Source organism: Tupaia chinensis, unplaced genomic scaffold, assembly GCF_000334495.1.
Source record: "Tupaia chinensis unplaced genomic scaffold, TupChi_1.0 Scaffold000161_4, whole genome shotgun sequence".
Taxonomy (NCBI): Eukaryota; Metazoa; Chordata; class Mammalia; order Scandentia; family Tupaiidae; genus Tupaia; species Tupaia belangeri.
The window spans coordinates 179,253-198,812 of record NW_006159635.1 but is presented as its reverse complement, the minus strand read 5'-3'; the positions used below and the strand labels follow the sequence as shown (position 1 = coordinate 198,812).

Genomic DNA, 19,560 nt, shown 5'->3' with positions numbered 1-19,560 from the left:
TCAATTTGACCAGAGAGTGAGTGTGTTTGAGAGGGAAGGTGAGAAAACAAGCCACCAAGTCCAAGACTCGAACCGCATTTGGTCATCTGGGGGTCCAAGCACCTTAACCACTATGCCACCTGCCACCCCAACTAACATTTTAAATTTATCCCTGTGCACATTTACGTTGAGGCTATAGGAATATTTTTGTGGCAGGGATAATTGCCTTGATGGATCACTCTAAATCTCTGGTATGCAAGACTAGAATTTTTCTTTTGGATTACTAACTTAAGAGCATCATTTACCATGACATTTATATTTGTGGGTATAATATATTCAGGTCAAATTAAAGTCCAACAAGAGATTACAATGATTTAGTCTTTATTATTTAGATGTAGCTTTATTTTGCTTTTAAAGGTGTCTCTTACTTGTCAGACCTTCAAATTTATTCAAGAATTTTGCCTTATCTAAAATAAGTTTACATTGTTTTTGCTAAATGTAGAAAATGAGGGGGGAAACAAACCCTGATAATACGGCATTTTATCACGTGATTTTAGACTTGGAATATCTTTCTTCTTTTTAATCAAACAACAGCAATTTCTTAGTCACTATCTTAATTGTAAATATTTTTCTTGTACTCTTAACAGGAATGTTTTTTAAAATAAGTGGGAGTATCACATTACTTTTCTAAAACACTATCTTTCACAGCACATCCTATTAGTGTGTTTAATTAAAAGACTTCCTTGTGAGCCCTCTTCCCAGTTTTACTTTTTATATAAATAGTAAATCACTGACTCTTCTACAATGCAGGCATCAGACCTGTTACTTTTTAAACTAAAGCACGCAGGCTGACTTGGCTGCTTAGTCACACGAAGGTTAGATGAAGCAGAGCTCGCCACGGAGTAGCGTGAAGGAGCAGCACCAACTTCACTCACCAGCCTCCCGCTTCACTAATATTCTCCTAACAGTCACTAAGCTAGGCCATCGTTTCAGTAGACGTAATTTCCAGGAAACTTCAACTAATAAAAAAGGGTGGGACTGTAAGATTAGTTTTTATATCACTAATTATAACAATATCCTGGAAATATATACATACTGTCTAGGAAATAAAATTTATTTTTCTTAGGATTATTTTTAAAAGCAGTATTCCCCCAAGTATTAATGTAATAGTAACCCTAAGAGTAATTCAGAAAATAAGAGTTTTTCACTTGAGTACACTGAGGTCAAGTTTCTGTGTTATTTCTTCTACAGGACTATGTTATATAGCAACACAGGCTATTAAAACGATTGTAATTGTGCTTGAGGATTACTATGAACTTCAAAATTGCACATGTTCACAATCTGTTTTTCTATTCCTAGGGCAATCATGTATGTACATTTTTTTCCCTAAGTCTAAGTAAGATGAAAGTCTCGAATAATTCTATTTCATCCCCTACTCTTCTGAGTCAAAGTGTTCCCATGTTGTGGAGAAGTCAAGGCTGGAATAGGAACGAAGAGACCACGATTTCTAGGTCCTGGTGTTCTAAAACCTCACTGTCTTAGACGAAACGGAAAAGCTAGCTATTAAGTTTCTAAGGTCTCTTCCAGCTCTTAATACTATGATTTGCAGACAAAGTTATCTTCTGTGGTGAATTCTTTCTGTTTTCCTTTCTCAAATCGTACCCTAATCCATTTAATTAGACCTACCTAAATATTTCAAAAGGTCACATCGAATCTTGTTTCCCTGAAGAATTTAATATTAGCTCCTAAATATACTTGTCTAAAAGTACTTCAAAATAACACAATTGAAGAAAATAAAATTTTATACTATACTCTATGTAATATTTCTATTAAGAATTAAAAGGTAGATGCCATTTTTTATTTCAGAAGACCTTAATTTTACTTACAGAATTAAAGAGCTATTACATAATTCTATAAGGTTCTTTAAACTTTAAGCTCAATCTGAAGATATTAATGTATCAAAAGTAGCTAACACATTAAAAATTCAATGCTTCATAGAGTTACAACCAGAATAACATCAGAACTGGGGAAGTGTATGCACTGCTAGCTTTGCTGACCAGAAAATATCTCAGGGAAATCACATTCAAAACCTGGTACCAGATGGCCTTGAAATGGCTACGTATGTCACCGACGCTGGTATGTCAAGTAAATTTGAAAGGAACATTTCCTTATCATTCCCACAGCCCAAATTTCCCACACAACAGACGAAAATATGCACACAAATCTTACACTATTGAAGACCTCCTTTCCCCTAAAACCTCTAACCCCCAAACAAGTAAAGGGGTTTATACACATTTACTAGAGTTTGACTTCACTTGACAGTGAGAAGGGCTGTAACTTGGTAAATCTTTCATTTTTGTTTAAAGAGCAATGCATACAGCTAGGAGGTTAATGTATTAGCCATCTTAGCAAATGATGATACAATTACAAACAAAGATATTGGCATTTTGAAAGATCACTTTAATGCTAAACCTCCCAACAACAAAGGGATACTTACTTACTCAAGAAAATAATGCACTTCAGTATAATGAAAAGACATTTAATACACACATACAAATTTTTTTTTAAATGTCCTATGGACTATTAATTGGTAATACGCTACTCAAAAATGATCTTTCATACCTGAAGGACCTAGCTGGCTTCCTTTATATTTATTTCATATCCTCAAAAAGGAATGTTTTGTCAAAAATGAATAATGAAGGACACAGATAGGAAGCTTTTGGCATGTTTACAATCAGGACATTTCTAAGTCCATTTACAACTAACTAAAAAAATTGTTAAAAGGAATTAACACAATTTTTATTTTAAAAGAAAAAGGCTAAACTAATTAGAGTTGAGATTTAGACTGTTAATACTTTCAAAATTACGAATGGGAGAGTTAAACACTGGCACTTGCACTTGCCAGAGGGACACAGACAGACAGAAAGTGAGAAATCACCTAATAACCTTATCCCCACCCAGGGAGATGGCTACTCTGCAATTCCTTCTCTTCTCCTCTCAGGATCTTGGGCATATACATGCGCACTGGCGTGAATTTTTAGCCGCTGGGTCCAGGATTTGAACCGTGGTAAAGTATGTGGGATTCGAGCAATATAACCATTACGCCATCTGCTGGTCCCCATTCGGCTATGTTAATCTCAGAGTCTGAACAAAAGAAAGTGTGACTACACTATGTCTATGGCTATGATGTTCAATTCAGAGATCACTGTCACTCCAGCCCCGCGTGGCAATAAAATCTAACACAATGCAAAAAAGCAAGCCTAATACAAATCCGTGGCCAACACAAACCTTAGTCTCTTTGTGGGATTTCCATTATGCTCTGATTAATGGTAACAGATCCTAATAAAATATCAGAAATAAAATATCTTCTTCATTAAGTAAGAAAAGCTATCATTTGTGTGATCTTAGAAAACTGTAAGAATCTGTTAAGACTCACTCATAATTTAATCAAACATCTTAGTTTTTCACCTCCTTGGTATAAAAGCTTATAGATGAGTTTCATATTCCGTCACAGTTACATGGTCTAGTGCATTTCAGAGTATTTGGACATAATCAAAACTGTCCTTTCCCAATGGAAACATTTAAGAAAACATTAAGCATGTCTCAAACAAGTGACATAATGTGGAACTACTTACACTTTTGGCTCTCAATTTTTTTTTAAGTACAAATGTACTGTTCACCAAAGCAAACACGTTCAATAGTTTTAGTGTCTATTAACAAGAAATTCTCTATTAGATAAAGAAAGCTACAGTATCCTGAAGCTATTTCCCAAGAGCCAGTTTAGCAGATAGAACTTTGGGCCCACCTAATGCTTCCTTCCTTCCCTTTCTTTTAGTGGTAAGGGACCTTCCATCAGGCACACACTGTACCATCATCTGTCAATGGGTCGAGATTAGCTGGGAAGTAGCTGTGAAGTTCTAGTGAGATCACTGATGCTAGCAACGGACCTCTTAGATAATGCTGCTGCTGCTTTGGATTAAATCACGTCTAATGTGAAATTCCTAATCACATCCAGAGCTCCAGTATCAAAGCCGCACATATCCAGCATGCCTCTGTCGTCTGGGTCTGCAATGGTAAAACCATTCGATGTCATTCCACAAACAACCAATTTAGCTGGAATATCCATTTTCTGTAAGAAAAGATCAAAATACATATTAAGAGTATATGCAAAAAAAAAAAGTCAAAACTTCCAAAATTAAAACATTTAAAAATGTTAAATACTTTTCCTACAGCTTTTGATTATGAAACCAGTGTCCCTTTTTTCTAGTCAATCATTTAGAGCCAAGCTATGTGAGTTGTTTATTTTTTATTTTCTCAGTTTTTGTTATAAGGTATGTGCACTTGCCAAAGAGAGACAAGAGACAGAGGGAAGATGAGCAATTTATCCCCTGGAAGAATGGCCACACTACAATCCCTTCTCCATTCTCTTCTGGAGATTTTTTTTTTTTTTCTTTTTCTTTTGGAGAGGCTTTCGCTATAGGGCGCGTGTGGTTGCCAGACAGACAGAGAGAGACATAGAGACAGAAAGTGAGAAATCACTCCCCAGGGGGGATGGTCACGCCGCAATCCCTTCTCCTCCATTCTCCTCTCGGGATCCTAGGCACGCACGCACACGCGCCCGGTGTGAGTTTTAAGCCACCGGGTCCAGGACGCGAACTGTGGTCGACTACGTGGGAGTCCAGCGACATAGCCATTACATTAACTGCTGGTTCCCTCTTCTGGAGATTTTGGGCACGCACATGTACCTGGTGTTTTTCAGGCTGCCGGGTCTGGGACTCAACCACACAGCCAGCCATGGAATCTAGCTGCCTTAACTACCATGCAACAAGCTGCCCTTATGTGGGTTTTAAAAGAATGCGAAACGAAACTGTGTAAAGGGCCTGCCTGAAATTCCCACTTCTCTATACTACCCTTTCTTGTTCTATGGGCTACGGAGTACATTCTTTAAATCTTTTTTTTTTTTAATAATTATTTTATTAATTTTATTTAATTATTTTTTAATTTGACCAGAGTGGGGAGACAGAAAGAAAGCAAGCCACCAGGTCCAGGACTCAAACGGCAGTCGGCCACGTGGGAGTCTAGTGCCCCTAAGCACCACTCCACCTGCTGGCCCCCAGAGTATGTTCTGGAGTAGCCTAGGGACTTTGTACTTAAGTAATAAGGATATTTGGGGGGCCGGACATTTTCATCAAGTATCAAACTCTGAGGCACGATGTGCGAGTACATATAAAGTATCTTATGGGACTATAAACTTTGCCGACTACTTTGATAGGTTCAACATGCATATGCCAAGACTGTTTGCTACAGCTACACTGAAGGCTAAAATACTTTAGTTTCTGACAAAAACCAACAATCACTGCATGTATACTATGCCAGACATTAATTACAATGAGCTCTTTAATACACTTAGTGCATCTGTTATAACAATCCCAAATGACAGTACTACTGCTATTATGATGTGTATCAGTTAAATAACTTGTTCAGATCCACAGCTGGTCAAAGATCCAGAATGAAAGCTGTTTTTAATCCAAATTTTATTCCCTCACCTCTGGCTTTCAATTTAAACATGCATTGTAATCCCCTAGAGGTTTGTTAAAATTTCTGATTTAGCAGGTCTCTCTAGTAGGCCCAGAAAGAAGGTGCATTTCCTTTTTTTTTTTCTTCAAGTTTTTGCCATTGGGTGTGTGTGTGTGCAGGAGAGACACAGTAAAAGAGGAAATGAGAAATTGTCCCCTAGAGGGATGGCCACACCACAATCTCTTCTCCTCTATTCTCCTCCTAGGATTCTGGATACACATACACACACCCCCAGCATGATTTTCAAGCTGCCAAGTCCAGAACTAGAACTGCAGTTGGCCATTTGAGAGTCCAGCGCCATAACCACTACACCACCTCCTGGCCCCGAAAGTCGTATTTCTAGTGAGATCCCAGGTGATGCTAAGGCTGCTGGTAGAGAAATTACACTTTGAGAACCACTGTTCTTCATTGACACGCTCTATTTGTACTTCTAGTTGCACTACACGCATTTCAAGTGCTCAACCATTCATGTGACGGATTAGCAGCTACAATGCTGAGTGCAGAAACAGAATTTATGACATTCTAGAAAGTTGGATTGGAGGACACTGATTAAAATATACATACATTCCTAAAAATCAGAACACAGATTGTAGCTTTGCTTTAACTTTATGTTGTCCTTTAACAAAACTCACAAATGATACCTTAGATTTTTCAAAGAATACACTGAATTATTTTTAAAATGTACAGCTAAGATAAAATATTCTGCAAATATTGTTTGCAAAGGATATTTTTAGTAATGTGTAGCACTAGAACTGATTAAAAATAAATTATGTATGAGTAACCAGTAGTTTTTCTCATTACAAGTACTGCTGCATCCATAACTGACATAGCTTTCTGACACAAACCTACAGAACTATCCTCAGCAGCATTTTCTGAAGAGCACAGTGCATGATAGGTGAGTACTATCCGGGTGAGGCACAGTATAAGTTTGCTTTACCTTTCGATACTCCCTCAGAGCAACAGCAGGGTGGACACTTCCAGCAAAGGTCTCATTATCAGTGAACACTATGAAGACCTCAGCAGCCGTGTGTGTCTTCTGAGCCCAGATCATTGGCAGAGAGCAATCAGTTCCACCTGCTGGGATCTAATCAGAACAAAAATGAAATGAAGTTGCACAAGTGTCCATAATGAGGTGTTGGAAATACTTAAGTACTTAAAAAAAACTATTTAAAAATTTGCTTGCTGGAGAGAGAGGGAATGCATGTGCATGCAGGAGGAAGCCCTCCTGTGAGGGACAGTCTCGCCGCAATCCCTTCCCCATTTCTTTCTCGTCAGGATCCTGGACATGCACAAACATGTGCCTGGGACGTCTTTCAGGCCGCTGGGTCTGGGACTTGAACCACCACATCACGGGTAGTCCAAAATAATATTTTTCACATTGTATGTTTTATTTAGAGTCAGCATATAGGCCTTGCCATATGCTTCTCATGATATGTACATTTAGGCCTCAATGCATGTTCTTCAAATTAGTACCATACATGGTAGCAATGTCAAATTAATATATGACACATGTTAATAGAACAGTTTATTACCTGATTCATAGCCATTAGAACCTGCTGTAAGGTCATGTCTGTAGTCACTGGACATGGTACCATTTCATCTGAAAAAGCAACTACGTAAGAATCTTTTTCTGTTCGTGTGACAACCTGAAAAATTCAATGGTAGTCATTTTCAGCAGATTTGGGGTAAAGAGAGACAGTATCTTGATGTTTATACAATTTCAATCTTAAAAAAAAAAAAAAAACCACTATGATGTTTACCGCTTTAAACTATTTTCAGAAACTCATAAAGACACTAGTTTTCACAACAATCTTTTGGAGTAATATCAAATATATATCCTTCTTGCTTAATTAGGTTAGCAATAAAGTCACAGAAGAGAAGCTAACAAGGTTGCCTGTGATCCATCTTGGTATTCAGTACAGAGTCAGGCTAGAAATAAAGTCTTCCGGCTTTTATTATTAGTCAGTCCCTTACCTCTTAACTTCTATATAATTAAATATTCTTTCTAAGCACTATCTACATCTTCAGGAGTATATTAATAGTTAATCTTTTGTAGTAAATATTAATATTTCTATTCTATTCTTTAGAAATCCTCTTCCAATATACTTAAAAGTGCTTTATAAAATTAATTAGAAGATGAAAAATGTGCCAAATTAGCTGAAAACTAAACCCAGTGAGAACATATGGAATTACAGTCAGAGGTCCGGTGAGAGTGGCAGAGTTCTAGTCTCAGGTGGCTCACCATGCACATCGCCGCGGCCACTGTACTAGCGTTGAGCACGCTACCCAGAACTCTTTGGTTCATAGAAGCACTGACATCAACAGCCAGCACGAAACGCTTTCCAGTTGGCTCGACAGTCTAGAGAGAAAACAAGATAAAACAGTCAGTAAAAGCAATCAGAGAGAGCCTGCTGGTTAAGAGAGCTGGATCCCACAGGCTGACTGGAGGGTTTGAGTCTGGACCTGGCAGCTTGGAAAACACACCTGGCATGTGTGCGCATGCTTGCCCCGAATCCTAACATGGAGGAATGGAGAAGCGGTCATGACACGACCATTCCCCATGAGAGGTACTTTCTCCTTCTCTGGTGAGCATACACACTATTTGGCAAATTAAAAAGAAAAAAAAACGTATCATAGAAATATTAGCAAAAGAAACATCTTTAACTCAAAAGACTCAGATAAAAGCCCTTCTTAATGTTTATACACTAAGTAATTTTTTGAAAGTTATTTATTTCATGTACGAGAGAGAAAGAGACAGCACCCTCAAAAGGGTCTTGGTACTGCATCTCTGAGCCAACCCCAGATCATGGATGGGCACATGGGCGTTTCACATGTTCACAGAGTTCTCCAGAAGCAAATGCAGGACTTGCCTCTACAGCCACCGTTTACCCTGATATATCAACTAACTGACAAAACTGTAAAATACTTAGCTCTTACTAACGTAAAACAAAGAAAGATAACCTATTTAACAAATTTAAATAATCATCTTTTAAAAATCTTTGTTCAGAGAGGTAAAATAGAAATTTCTATAATAATAAATTTTCTTATTGTGGTAAAATGTAAGTAACAAAGCTTACTGATAAAACCATTTAAAAAGGGACCAGCAGTTGGCATAATGGCTATGTCACTGGACTCCCACGTAGTCGACTGCAGTTTGAGTCCAGGACCCAGTGGCTTAAACTCACACCAGGCGTGTGTGCGTGCGTGCCCAAGATCCCGAGAAGAGAATGGAGAAGGGATTGCAGCGTGGCCATCCCCCCTGGGGGGTGATTTCTTGCTTTCTGTCTCTCCGTCTCTCTCTGTCTTTCTGGCGAGCGCAACACACCCTATAGCAAAAACCTCTCCCCAGAAAAAAACAAAAACAAAACCATTTAAAACAACTTTGCTATACAGTGAATGTGTTCATCAAAAGAGACAGATAAAGAGAGAAAGCATCTCCCATGGGGATGGCCATGCTTTAATCCCTCCTCCATTCTCCTCTGGGTGGGCACACATGCACAAACATCAGCATTATTTTTTTCTTTTTTTAAAAGAATTATTTTAATTTTACTTATTCATTCACTTATTTCTATTTGACCAGAGAGAGACAGACAGACAGAGAGAGAAAGATAGAGAGAGAGAAGACAAGCCATTAGGTCTGGGACTCAAACCGTGGTCGGTCATGTGAAAATGTCCAGTGCCTTAACCATCATGCCACTTGCTGGTCCCTATTTTTATTATTTTTTTTAATAGGGCGTGTATGCTCATTGGAGAGACAGAGAGACAGAAAGCGAGAAATCAACCCCTAGGGGGAATGGCTACATCATAATCCCTTCTCCTTCAGTCTCCTCTTGGGATTTTGGGCACACACAAGTGCCCGGCCTCCAGACTCGAACCACAGTTAACTAACTGGGAGTCAAGCAACGTAACCATTACGCCATCTGCTGGTCCCCCCAGCATTATTTTTCAAGTTACCAGGTCCAGGACTCAAACTGCCAAGTAGGCCATGTGGGAACCAGCCACCTTATCTACCATGCCACCAATTGGTCCCTTATAAAATTATTTTAAGGACACAATTCAGTGACAAAAACTATATTTGCACTGTGTAAACATTAACTTCCATTTCCAGAGCTTTTTTATTATCCAAATAGGAACTTTATACCATTAAGCAGTAACTCCCCATGCCAGCTTCCCTAGACCCCAGCAACTTCTACAAGGGGACTTATAAAAGTTCCTGGAAAAATGGAATTGACATACAAATTTATTTCAGGGGGAAAACATTTCGAAATCCATGCAGTTTTTCCCACAGGATGCATTTTCCATGAGCTTTGGGAATATCCTTCACATTAACCCTTCTGTCTCTGTAATCTACATCCTGTAAAGGGATCATCTAGCACTTGCCTTTCATGTCTGGCTTATTTTACTTAGCATGATGTTTCCCAGGTTTATCCATGTTGTAGTAAGTATCCAATTGTATTCCTTTGTAAGGCTAAATTCTACTCCCTGGTATGTATAAATCACATTGTTTATTCATCTGCTGATGGACACCCGGGTTATTTTCTACCTTCTGGCTGCAGTGAAAATACTGCTGTGAACACTGGTGTACAAGTATGTGAGTACCTGCTTCCAAATCCTCTGGGTATAAACATGGGGGTGGAATTGTCACATGGTACCACGATCGTGTATTTGGCTTTTTGAGAATGGCCCAACTGTTTTCCACAGGGGTTACGTTATTTTACATTCCAGCGACCATTAAGCTAGAGTTCCAGTTTTTCCTAGATTTCTAATTTCTCCACGTTGTTCTCAGCACTTGCTATTTTCTACTAATTTTCTTAGGAGGGGTGGGTGGTTGACATTGCCATCCAACTAGTTAAAAAGTACAATCTCATTCTGCTCTCTTTTTGCACTTCCTAATGAGTAATGATCTTTTCATGTATTTATTGGTCCACCTGTATATTGTGGAAAAAAAATGTCTCTTCAAGTACTTTAAAAAAAAAAAAAAAACAGAATTATTTTATTTAACTTTATTTACTTATTATTATTTTTTTAAAAATTGACCAAAGAGGGACAGAATGAGAGACAGGAAGAGAGAGAGAGAGGGAAAGTGAGAAAGCAAGCCACCAGGTCTGGGTCTCAAACCATGGTCAGCCATGAGGCAGTCCAGCACTCTTAACCACCATGCCACCTGCTGGCTCCTATTCAAGTACTTTGCTCATTTTCATTCTCTCCCCCTCTCTCTCTCTCATTTTTTTTAATTGCCAGAGGGCATATGCACTCACCAGAGATGGGGTGGGGGGGTGTTTTCCCCAGTGTGGTGTGATCACACCGCAATACTCCCTCTACATCCCTCTATCTAACCAGGATTTTTGGGCTCAGACACACACACATGCCCAGTGCGTTAATTTGCCAGGCCGGGCTCAAACTGCAGCCAGCCACATAAGAGTCATTTCCCCGAACCATGAGGCAATGGGGTTGGCTCTGCTCATTTTTTTTCCTTTAAAGAATTATTTTATTGAACTTTACTTATTTATTTAAATTTGCCCAGAGAGGGACAGAGTGAGAGAGTGAGAGAGTGAGAGAGTGAGAGAGAGAGAGAAAGTGAGAAAGCAAGCTGCTAGGTCCCATTCCTAATTTATTGAGACAGAGAACAAGAGAAAGTGAGAAAGCAAGCCACCAGGTCCAGGACTTGAACCACAGTCAGCCATATGGCAGTCCAGTGCCTTCAACCACCATGCCACCTGCTGGCCCCAAAACTAAGGCAACTATCTGACAAGAAGAGTGATTCCAGGGAACAAACATATTTGGGGCATACAAGAACAGGTATCTGGTGTGTTTTTCAAGTTGCTGGGGCTGAGATTTGAACTGTGGGAAGCCATATGAGACCTGGTTTCTTAATTACTAGGCTACAGGGCCAGCCCTAAAAATTACTCTTCTTTCCCCCAGATTATAATTACTATTATTTATTCTCATTATTATTTTTTAAGCATTCAATAACTATGTATCATTTGGCTTGTAAAAAAAGTTTACCCAGAATAAAATACTTCTCAGACCAGTCCAGTTGAGAATACTATAAATGTTATCATCAAAGGTAACAAACCACTTCTGTGTCTCACAAACGTCATACCTCTCTATTTGTTCTTGTGCTATCCTTCTCTATACTCTTCCCTACTCCCCCTCTACCCTGTTCCACACTGTCTTCAACATCCCTAATTATTCTCACTGCTTTTATGCCCTCTAGTATTTCAATCTCTACCACAGAGTGCAGATAGTTGGCTTAATAAAGTGGATGCATACAAAATGTGTTTTAACAAAATATTAACCCTGAGTCATTTGTTTGGAAATGAAACTCAAAACCATTACCTTAAATGTTTTATAAAAAGCAGCATCTAACGCTTTCAAGATTTCTTCATCAGGACGCCACTTCAGTTTTCCTCTGAGCCCATGACCTGTTTTGTAAGTTTCTATCGCAATTAGAACATGAAATGGATGTATACGAGCCTAGGAACAGAACAAAACCAGAAAGTAAATTCAATATCCAAGCAAAAAATAGTAACTGTGCATCTTAGATGTTTATGTTATCGTAAATAATAAATACATTTCATAAAGGAAGGAGAAAAATAAGGATGTATTCATCTTAGATTCAAGAGTCAAAATGCGGGAACCAGCAGTTAGCGTAATGGCTATGTCGCTGGACTCCCACGTAGTCGACCGTGGTTCGCGTCCTGGACCCGGTGGCTTAAAACTCATGGGGGGCGCATGTGCGTTCGTGCCCAAGATCCCGAGAGGAGAATGGAGGAAAAGGGACTGCGGCGTGACCATCCCCCCTGGGGGGTGATTTCTCGCTTTCTGTCTCTATGTCTCTCTCTGTCTGGCGAGTGCACGCGCCCTATAGTGAAAACCTCTCCCAAAAAAAAGAGTCAAAATGCAATTTGGCATGGTAAAGGTCTCAGAAGACCAAAAAAAGCCTCTATGCTGACTGCATTTCCAAAAGTTAGGAGTTAACTCTTTTTGTTAGTAGAAGCTAATAAGGGGCACTAATAACTCTTACCTTTTTTAACAGTTTTTCATTGCAGAGTTTTTCACATACTAGAGATACTTCAGAATTTCCTGGCTCAAGCACTGAATTAGCAGTCATCTTTCCTAGGTTCCTCAACAATGCAGTAAGGGGCATTTCTTGTAACAAAGCCTTCCACACCTATAGTGTAATACAGACAGAAACGTATGGAATTAAATGGGAATAAGTCAGTATAACAGCTATATCGGTAACAACATTCATAATACATGCACTAAGGCTTTCATTTGGGGTTCAGAGTACAAAATTAAAAGTCTATCTTAATTTGCTCAAAGGCTTATCAAATAAGTGAACTTGTTCTTTACTATCATAAAGAAGTATATTTTATTCTTTTCTTTTCCTTTTTTTATTGCCAGAAGGTACAGGTGCTCGTTGGAGAGACAAAGAAAGTGAGAGAAAGCGCTCCCCAGTGGGGTGTGGTCAACTCATAATCCTTCTCCATTTCTCCATCTTATTAGGATTCTGGGCCTCCGTGCACATAAGCCCGGCATGGTTTTCAAGCAGCTGGTGCTGGGTTTCAAACTAAATCCGGCTAAGTGGGATACGGTTTCTTTAAACACTAGACTACAGGGCCAGTCTGGAGCGAAGTATAGTTTATAAACGAGATATACAGATTTTTCTTCTTCTTCTTTTCTTAATTAGTATGATAGTGTATGGGGGACAGGAATCTTCAAAAAGTTCACAGAAAATGCATATTGAAAAAAAAACACCTTTGTTGGACCAGCAGATGACATAATGGTTATGCTGCGGGACTCCCACGTAGTTGACCGCAATTCCAAACCCAGACCTGGTGGCATAAAACTCACACTGGGGTGCGTGTGTGTGTGTGCCCAAAATCCCAAAAGAACAAAGGAAAAGGGATTGTGGCATGGCCATCCCCCTGGAGGGTGATTTCTCACTTTCTGTCTCTCTCTCTCTCTCTCTAGCAAGCACACATGCACTATCGCAAAAATCTCTCTCAAAAAAAAAAAAAAAGAAAGCAAAAAAAAAAGCATGTATTTCAAAAAATTTTTGCATCAAACTAAACTCATACTTTAATTCTGTTTTACCACAAACTTTTCAAAGTTTCCTAGTATTTTCTGGGATGGAATTAACACTAGATGCCACTTATACCTGAATATCATGCTAAATGTTTAAATAAATACAAATTTCAAGGTATATTTTGGCTAACTTCTCTTTTAAAAAGAATTAAGAGGGTACCAGCAGCTGGCAGTGTGGTGGTTGTGGTGCTGGACTCCCACATAGCCAACTGCAGTCTGAGTCCCGGACCTGGCAACTTGTTTTCTCACTTTCCCTCTCTCTCTGATCAAATTTTAAAATAATAATAAATAAAATTAAATAAGAAGAAAAGAATGGAGAATTAGATAATTTACTCACCTCTTTAGACTTTAAATGATTGGTTAGAAGATGTTCCCTAACTAATCTGTGCTCTTCTATTAGATGAATGACTTCCAGTTCATCTTTTGTGCGTTTCACTTTCTCTACAGCCTCCAGATACTTTAATAATCTTTCTGTCTCTGCAGAAAGTGCTTTTTCTTTATATAATTCGTGAACTTCTTTCCAGCCCTTTGTAATATATTTGGTCACAACAGCAAGTCCTTTAAAAAGACAGAAAATTGAAAAGGCATGCTGATTACCAAGCAAAAATCAGAACAAGCTTCCTGGGAACACATCATACCATAGGCCTAGCTAGATACACAGGAGTTGACACCTGTAACCTGGGATGCTTTTTCTGTGACATAATACATGCATTTAAGCAAATTATTTTTGCTTATCCCATCACTACTACTTAGATATGGGACTTTACGGGGGGGAAAACCCTCCTATAGCCCAAGTAATTTTACTACAGAGTCTTTTTTTTTCTTTTGAGATGTCACCATTAGAAACTTATGGCAGACAGTGCCCTCTTCAGGTCCAGAATCTCAGCACTCTCGAGTATGGATACGAGGGAACTTCAAAAAGTTTGTGGGAAAATGAAATTAAAGCTTGAGTTTATTTTGGTACAAAAAAAATTGAAATCCACGCGTAGTGTTTTCAGAACATGTATTTTCTATGAACTTCTGAAGACCCTCTCCTACATCCACTATTATATATTCACAGCCTGCTGATGAACAGGCTGCTGAGCTGCATTTGTGAATACAGAGGTAAGTGGAAGTGGACAGGTAGACTCCTTCCTGAAAAATGTTTTTAAAATTTATTTTATTTCTTTCATGAGAAAGAGCAAGGAAGAGGAGCCCTTGGCAGGGTCTCGTAACACAGGTGTCAGTGCTCTGTGATCTCCCCAGAAGCCCTCAGCCAGACAGGATCCAGGCATGTGCCTGACTGTTTCAGGCCAACTGGAGCAATCCTGTCTCACCCTCCTAGCTGGGACTACAGACAGGTGCACCTTACCTGGCTTTCTTTTTTTTTTTTTTAAAGACAGGGTCTTGTTATATATCCTGGGCTAGCCTGAAGCTCACAAGCCCCTCACCTCTTCCCAAGGCACTGGGACCATAGGCACATGGCACACTGGACTTACGGTTGCAGGAACTGAGCTTGGGTCTCCCAGTTGGTCCCAGCTTGCAGAGCAGCAGGGCCTCGGCAACACACGCCACCCTGTCTGAGCCAATACTGCAGTATTTTAACTAAGAACCAGCACATAGGTCATAGGTAGAATTTTCCACATTGATGATTAATTAAAAAGTTTCAGATTTCAGAGAAAGTGGGATTTCACATTAGGGATGCTCAACCTGTTTATAAGTAAGGGGCGGGGGATGGGAGGCCAAGAGACAATTCCTATGACATGCCAGGAACTGCATGCGCTAAATAATATGCTATCACTTTCAGTCCTGATAATGCTAAGGGTTATTCCCTTCCCCCCTTTTTTAGTAAATAAAGGTACAAAAGCTCAGAAAGAATCAGTTAATTGGCTTAAAACCAAGACGTAATAAGCAGAACTGAAATTGAACCTATCTGAAGGACTCGCTTTTCTAGTTTCATTTCTGGTACTAAAAAAAAAAAAAAAAAAAAAAAAGTCAAATGCTGGACATGTTGATTTTTGTGGAAGTTTATACTAAATTACTCCTACCTAATAGTATGCCTTATTTCTGTCTGAAAGACTAGATCCAACAACCCTCTCAAAAGTTTCTTCCTAGGACAAGCAGATGGCATAATGGTTATGTTGGTGGAGTCCCATGTAATTGACCAGTTTGAGTGCCCAACCAGGTGGTTTAAAATTCACACCAGGAGCATATGCATAATGGTGTACCCAAAATCCCAAGAGGAGAATGGAGAAGGGATTGCAGTGTGGCCATGCTCCCCGGGGGGTGATTTCTCACTTTCTGTCTCTCTGGTGAGCACAAGCACCCTATAGCAAAAATCTCTATTAAAAAAAAAAAAAAAAAAAAAACACCAAAAAACAAAAACAAGTTTCTTCCCATAGTTATAGAAAAACTGCCCCAATTTACCAGGTCTCCCAGGCCGCCTGCCTAAAGACAATTAACATCCTGCATTGTTAAGTTCAGCACTATTTCAGGTGACCTTAGGTTCCATGGACCACATTTCCTAGGAAGACAGGGAAGGAAGGAAAATACGAAACTAGAGCGGTACGGCCTGGCCATCTGCCACCTACTTGCTGGGAGCGGTTTCACTGACCACAGGTGGCACACCACTTTCGGATTTCAAAATCTGAAACTTCTGAGTGTCAATGATGCTGCAGGTAGAAGATTCCACACCTGGGGACCAGCAGGAGGCGTGGTGGCGAAGGCACTGGACCTCCCACACAGTTGACCACTGTTTGAGACCCAGACCTGACAACTTGCTTTCTCACTTTCTCTCAAGTCAAATTAAAAAATAAATGAATAAAAATAAAAATTAAATTAAAAGTAACTCTTTAAAAAAAAGAAAGAAAATCCCATACCTAGCCTCATATGACTACCTGCAGTCAAACCCCGGCAATACCGGCCCAGTGCAGGGCACGTGCTGCTGAGACGCTGTCCCAGGGGCTGGGACCACTTGTCAGGCCTGGATTCCGTTTCTGGGCCAGTCTTTGGGTCAGGTGTGGTGGCGTGCACCTGTGTGGTCTCAGTGACTTGAGGAGGTGGGGCATTGTGAACTTGAAGCTAACCTTAAAGATCTACTCTTTAAGAGAGAAATAAAGCATTCTATTAGGCAGGAATAATTTAGTATAAACACCCACAAAAATCAACACCCTGTCTGAAAGAAAGGAGCCAAGGCGGTGATGCCCCCCTGCTTTCCCAGCTGGGATGCTACGGCAAAAGGATGACCACAGTGAGATCCTTGCTTTTAAAAAAAAGCAATAATGCTTTCCCTCTCTCGCACTCTGTGTCTCTCTCAAAAACACTACATAAAATTACCTTCAGGCTGGGCCAGCAGGTGGCAGGGTGATTAAAGTGCTGGATCCCACACTGCCGACAGCAAAGTTCAAGTCCTGCACCTGGTGTATTGAAAATCATGCCAGGCTTGAGCGCACATGCATATGTGCATGCCTAAAATCCTGAGAAAACAATGGAGAAGGGACTGTAGTGTAGACAACCCCCCAGGAGGTGATTTCTCATTTTCCTTCTCTGCCTGTCTCTCTCCCAAGAACATGTGCCATATGGCAAAAATTAAGGAAAAAAAAATTACTGTCAGGTCATGTTTATGAAGCGTAAATGAAACAAATGACTTTTCTGTTTATACTTAGGTCCCATCTCAAAGCCAGCTCATTATGTGCATGCAAATATTGCAAAAGTCTGAAATCCAAAATATTTCTGGACCTAAGCATTTCGGATAAGGGATATTCAACCTGTGTCACTTTAATCTGAAACACTTTGGGACCCGAGCATTTAGGATATGGACAGTCAACCTGTGAGACTTTAATAAGAAGAAGGGGCCAGCATGTGGCATAAGGTGTTGGACACTCCCATAAGGCCAACCATGGTTTGAGTTCTGGACCAAGTGGCTTGCTTTCTCACTTTCCCTCTCTCTCCCTCCTGTCTCTCTCTGGCCAAATTAAAATAAATGAATGAATAAATAAAATTAAATAAACAATTCTTAAAAATAATAGATAAAAATTTTAAAAAAATTTAGAATATTAGAATCTAAATCTGTTATTTGATTTCTGATTATTAATATATAGATTGCCTATGGTAGGTGTTTAATTCCAGGTTGACCTTATGTTCCGAGGAAGAAAAAGTTATTTCTAGAAAATATGTAACTGTCTTAGGTTAAATAAAAGCTTAAGCTTTACTGGCTGTCTCCACCTCCCCAGCCCTGCCCACTGAGGTGCTCATGCTTACCTTCACTGGAAGGTCTAAGATGCGACAATCGTAACAGATCTTTGTGAGACCAGCCATTCCTCTGTTTGTATTTTGTGACTGCCAGAGCAAGGGCCATGCCACCTTTGTCATTATACCAGTCTGCTACGGCCTTCCGGAGGGCACGGCCCCACATGCCACACTTCATGCTTTCCTTCAGATCTTTCTTAAACTGGATAAAAGTGAAGAGATGTGTGGGGGTGCGGCAAACTTCAGACACGGCCTTAAACGCTGCCTGCTTTGTGCTTATGTCGGAGCACTGGGAGCAGATGGCAAGGGCGAAGAGCGTGGGCTCCTGCTTCGCGGCTCTGCCTTCCTGACTGAACGACCTTATTTCCTGGATCACTTCGCATCCTCGCCCGTCTTCGATCAGCCTAAGCAAAGCCTCAGCATTTTCTAGGCCCAGCTTCTGCTCTTTGATGTAGTAAGTCCCGCCCTCAGAACCGAAGCACAAGAACCGGTGGAGTCTGTTCATGTCGGTGACTTGCCACACGCAGCCATCCTCAGAATTGGCTATTTGCTTCTCATTCAGTGGTTGCATTTGGTTGACAGAGTCCTCCATCTTCCTGTCTTTTAGGAAACCTATCAAAAAGCACAATGGACTATAACTAGAAGATATAATAAAATTATAAAAAAGAAAACAGTATTAATCTACACTTCCTGACATCTTTTATAAAATCTTTTAATTAAAAAATAGCTCTTGGACTAGGAGGTGGCATAGTGTTTGGGGCGTTGGACCCCCACTTGGCCAATTATGGTTCAAGTCCTGAACCTAGCAACCTGCTTTCTTACCTTCCCTCTTCCTCTGATGACCACAGCAAATAAAATAAAATAAAGATAATAATAATAAAAATCCTAAGCTCAATGTTTTTCTCTTGGTCCAAAAATCAGTATTAATACCCTAAAGAAAAATTAGAAAAGGTAAAGGGGAAAAAAATACCTACACCCGACTACCCAGAAATGATGACTAGTGATAACTTACTTGTATTTTAAAAATGTTTTTGCTTTGGATTCATGTTTTTATTATCTAAGGAAACTCAAAATCGTTCAAAGCAAACAACTGAACTAGATGATGGCCGACAGGCATGCCATGACCCTGAGGGAGAAGAGGAGGGGCAGAGAGAGCCCTACTTGGGTTTCCATGCGGTGATCTATCGCAGGCCTTCAGCTGGCCCCAGATACTCAGGAAGGCCTCTGAACTTCAACTGGGAACCTTCCCATGTGGGATCAGCTCACAGAGTATGGCATTTACTGCTGCTGTTGTCTGGCCCCTCCAAGAAACGAATCTCTACTAGTCAAAGCTGGAGGTTCTCAAACCATGTGCATCAAAATGACTTGAAGTACTACCCAAGAAACAGACTAGTGCCCCCTTTCCTCCCTCCAACTGCGACTTTTCATAATTCAGCAGGTCTGGGTGAGGCCAAAGCTCGTGGACTCATCACGAACTTCCAGGTGATGACGCTGTTGCCAGACCCAGGCCGTCACCACAGTCGCTACAGGCACCAGGCACGTGACACAGCTCTGTCCAGTGTGAAGCACACATGTGCTGAGAATACTTTTAAAGCTTTCTTCATTTTTACAAGGGGACTCAGGCTCCTGAAGGAATAATCCCGAGGCCAGCAGATGGTGTGGTGGTTAAGGCACTGGATACCCACA

General features: G+C 40.1%; 1 protein-coding gene across 1 annotated transcript; it reads right to left on the bottom strand.

Annotated features, from left to right (window-relative positions):
- Positions 1-72: 72 nt before the first annotated feature.
- RO60 (Ro60, Y RNA binding protein) lies at positions 73-18,486 on the bottom strand. Its single transcript, XM_014586843.2, has 8 exons — positions 17,887-18,486; positions 13,985-14,205; positions 12,584-12,730; positions 11,896-12,033; positions 7,799-7,915; positions 7,089-7,202; positions 6,494-6,640; positions 73-4,108 (listed from the first exon to the last, which is right to left on the bottom strand). The coding sequence occupies exons 1-8, from the start codon at positions 18,464-18,466 to the stop codon at positions 3,956-3,958; spliced, it is 1,617 nt and encodes a 538-aa protein (XP_014442329.1). The 5' UTR covers positions 18,467-18,486; the 3' UTR covers positions 73-3,955.
- Positions 18,487-19,560: the final 1,074 nt, after the last annotated feature.

Excerpts from the sequence above, each read along its gene's own strand:
- RO60 (XM_014586843.2), bottom strand. The coding sequence starts at position 18,466 with ATGGAGGACTCTGTCAACCAAATGCAACCACTGAATGAGAAGCAAATA. Across the intron at positions 14,206-17,886 it reads TCTTAGACCTTCCAGTGAAG|GACTTGCTGTTGTGACCAAA; the intron begins GTAAGCATGAGC and ends GTCTTTTTAAAG. Across the intron at positions 7,916-11,895 it reads CTTTTTATAAAACATTTAAG|ACTGTCGAGCCAACTGGAAA; the intron begins GTAATGGTTTTG and ends TTTTCTCTCTAG.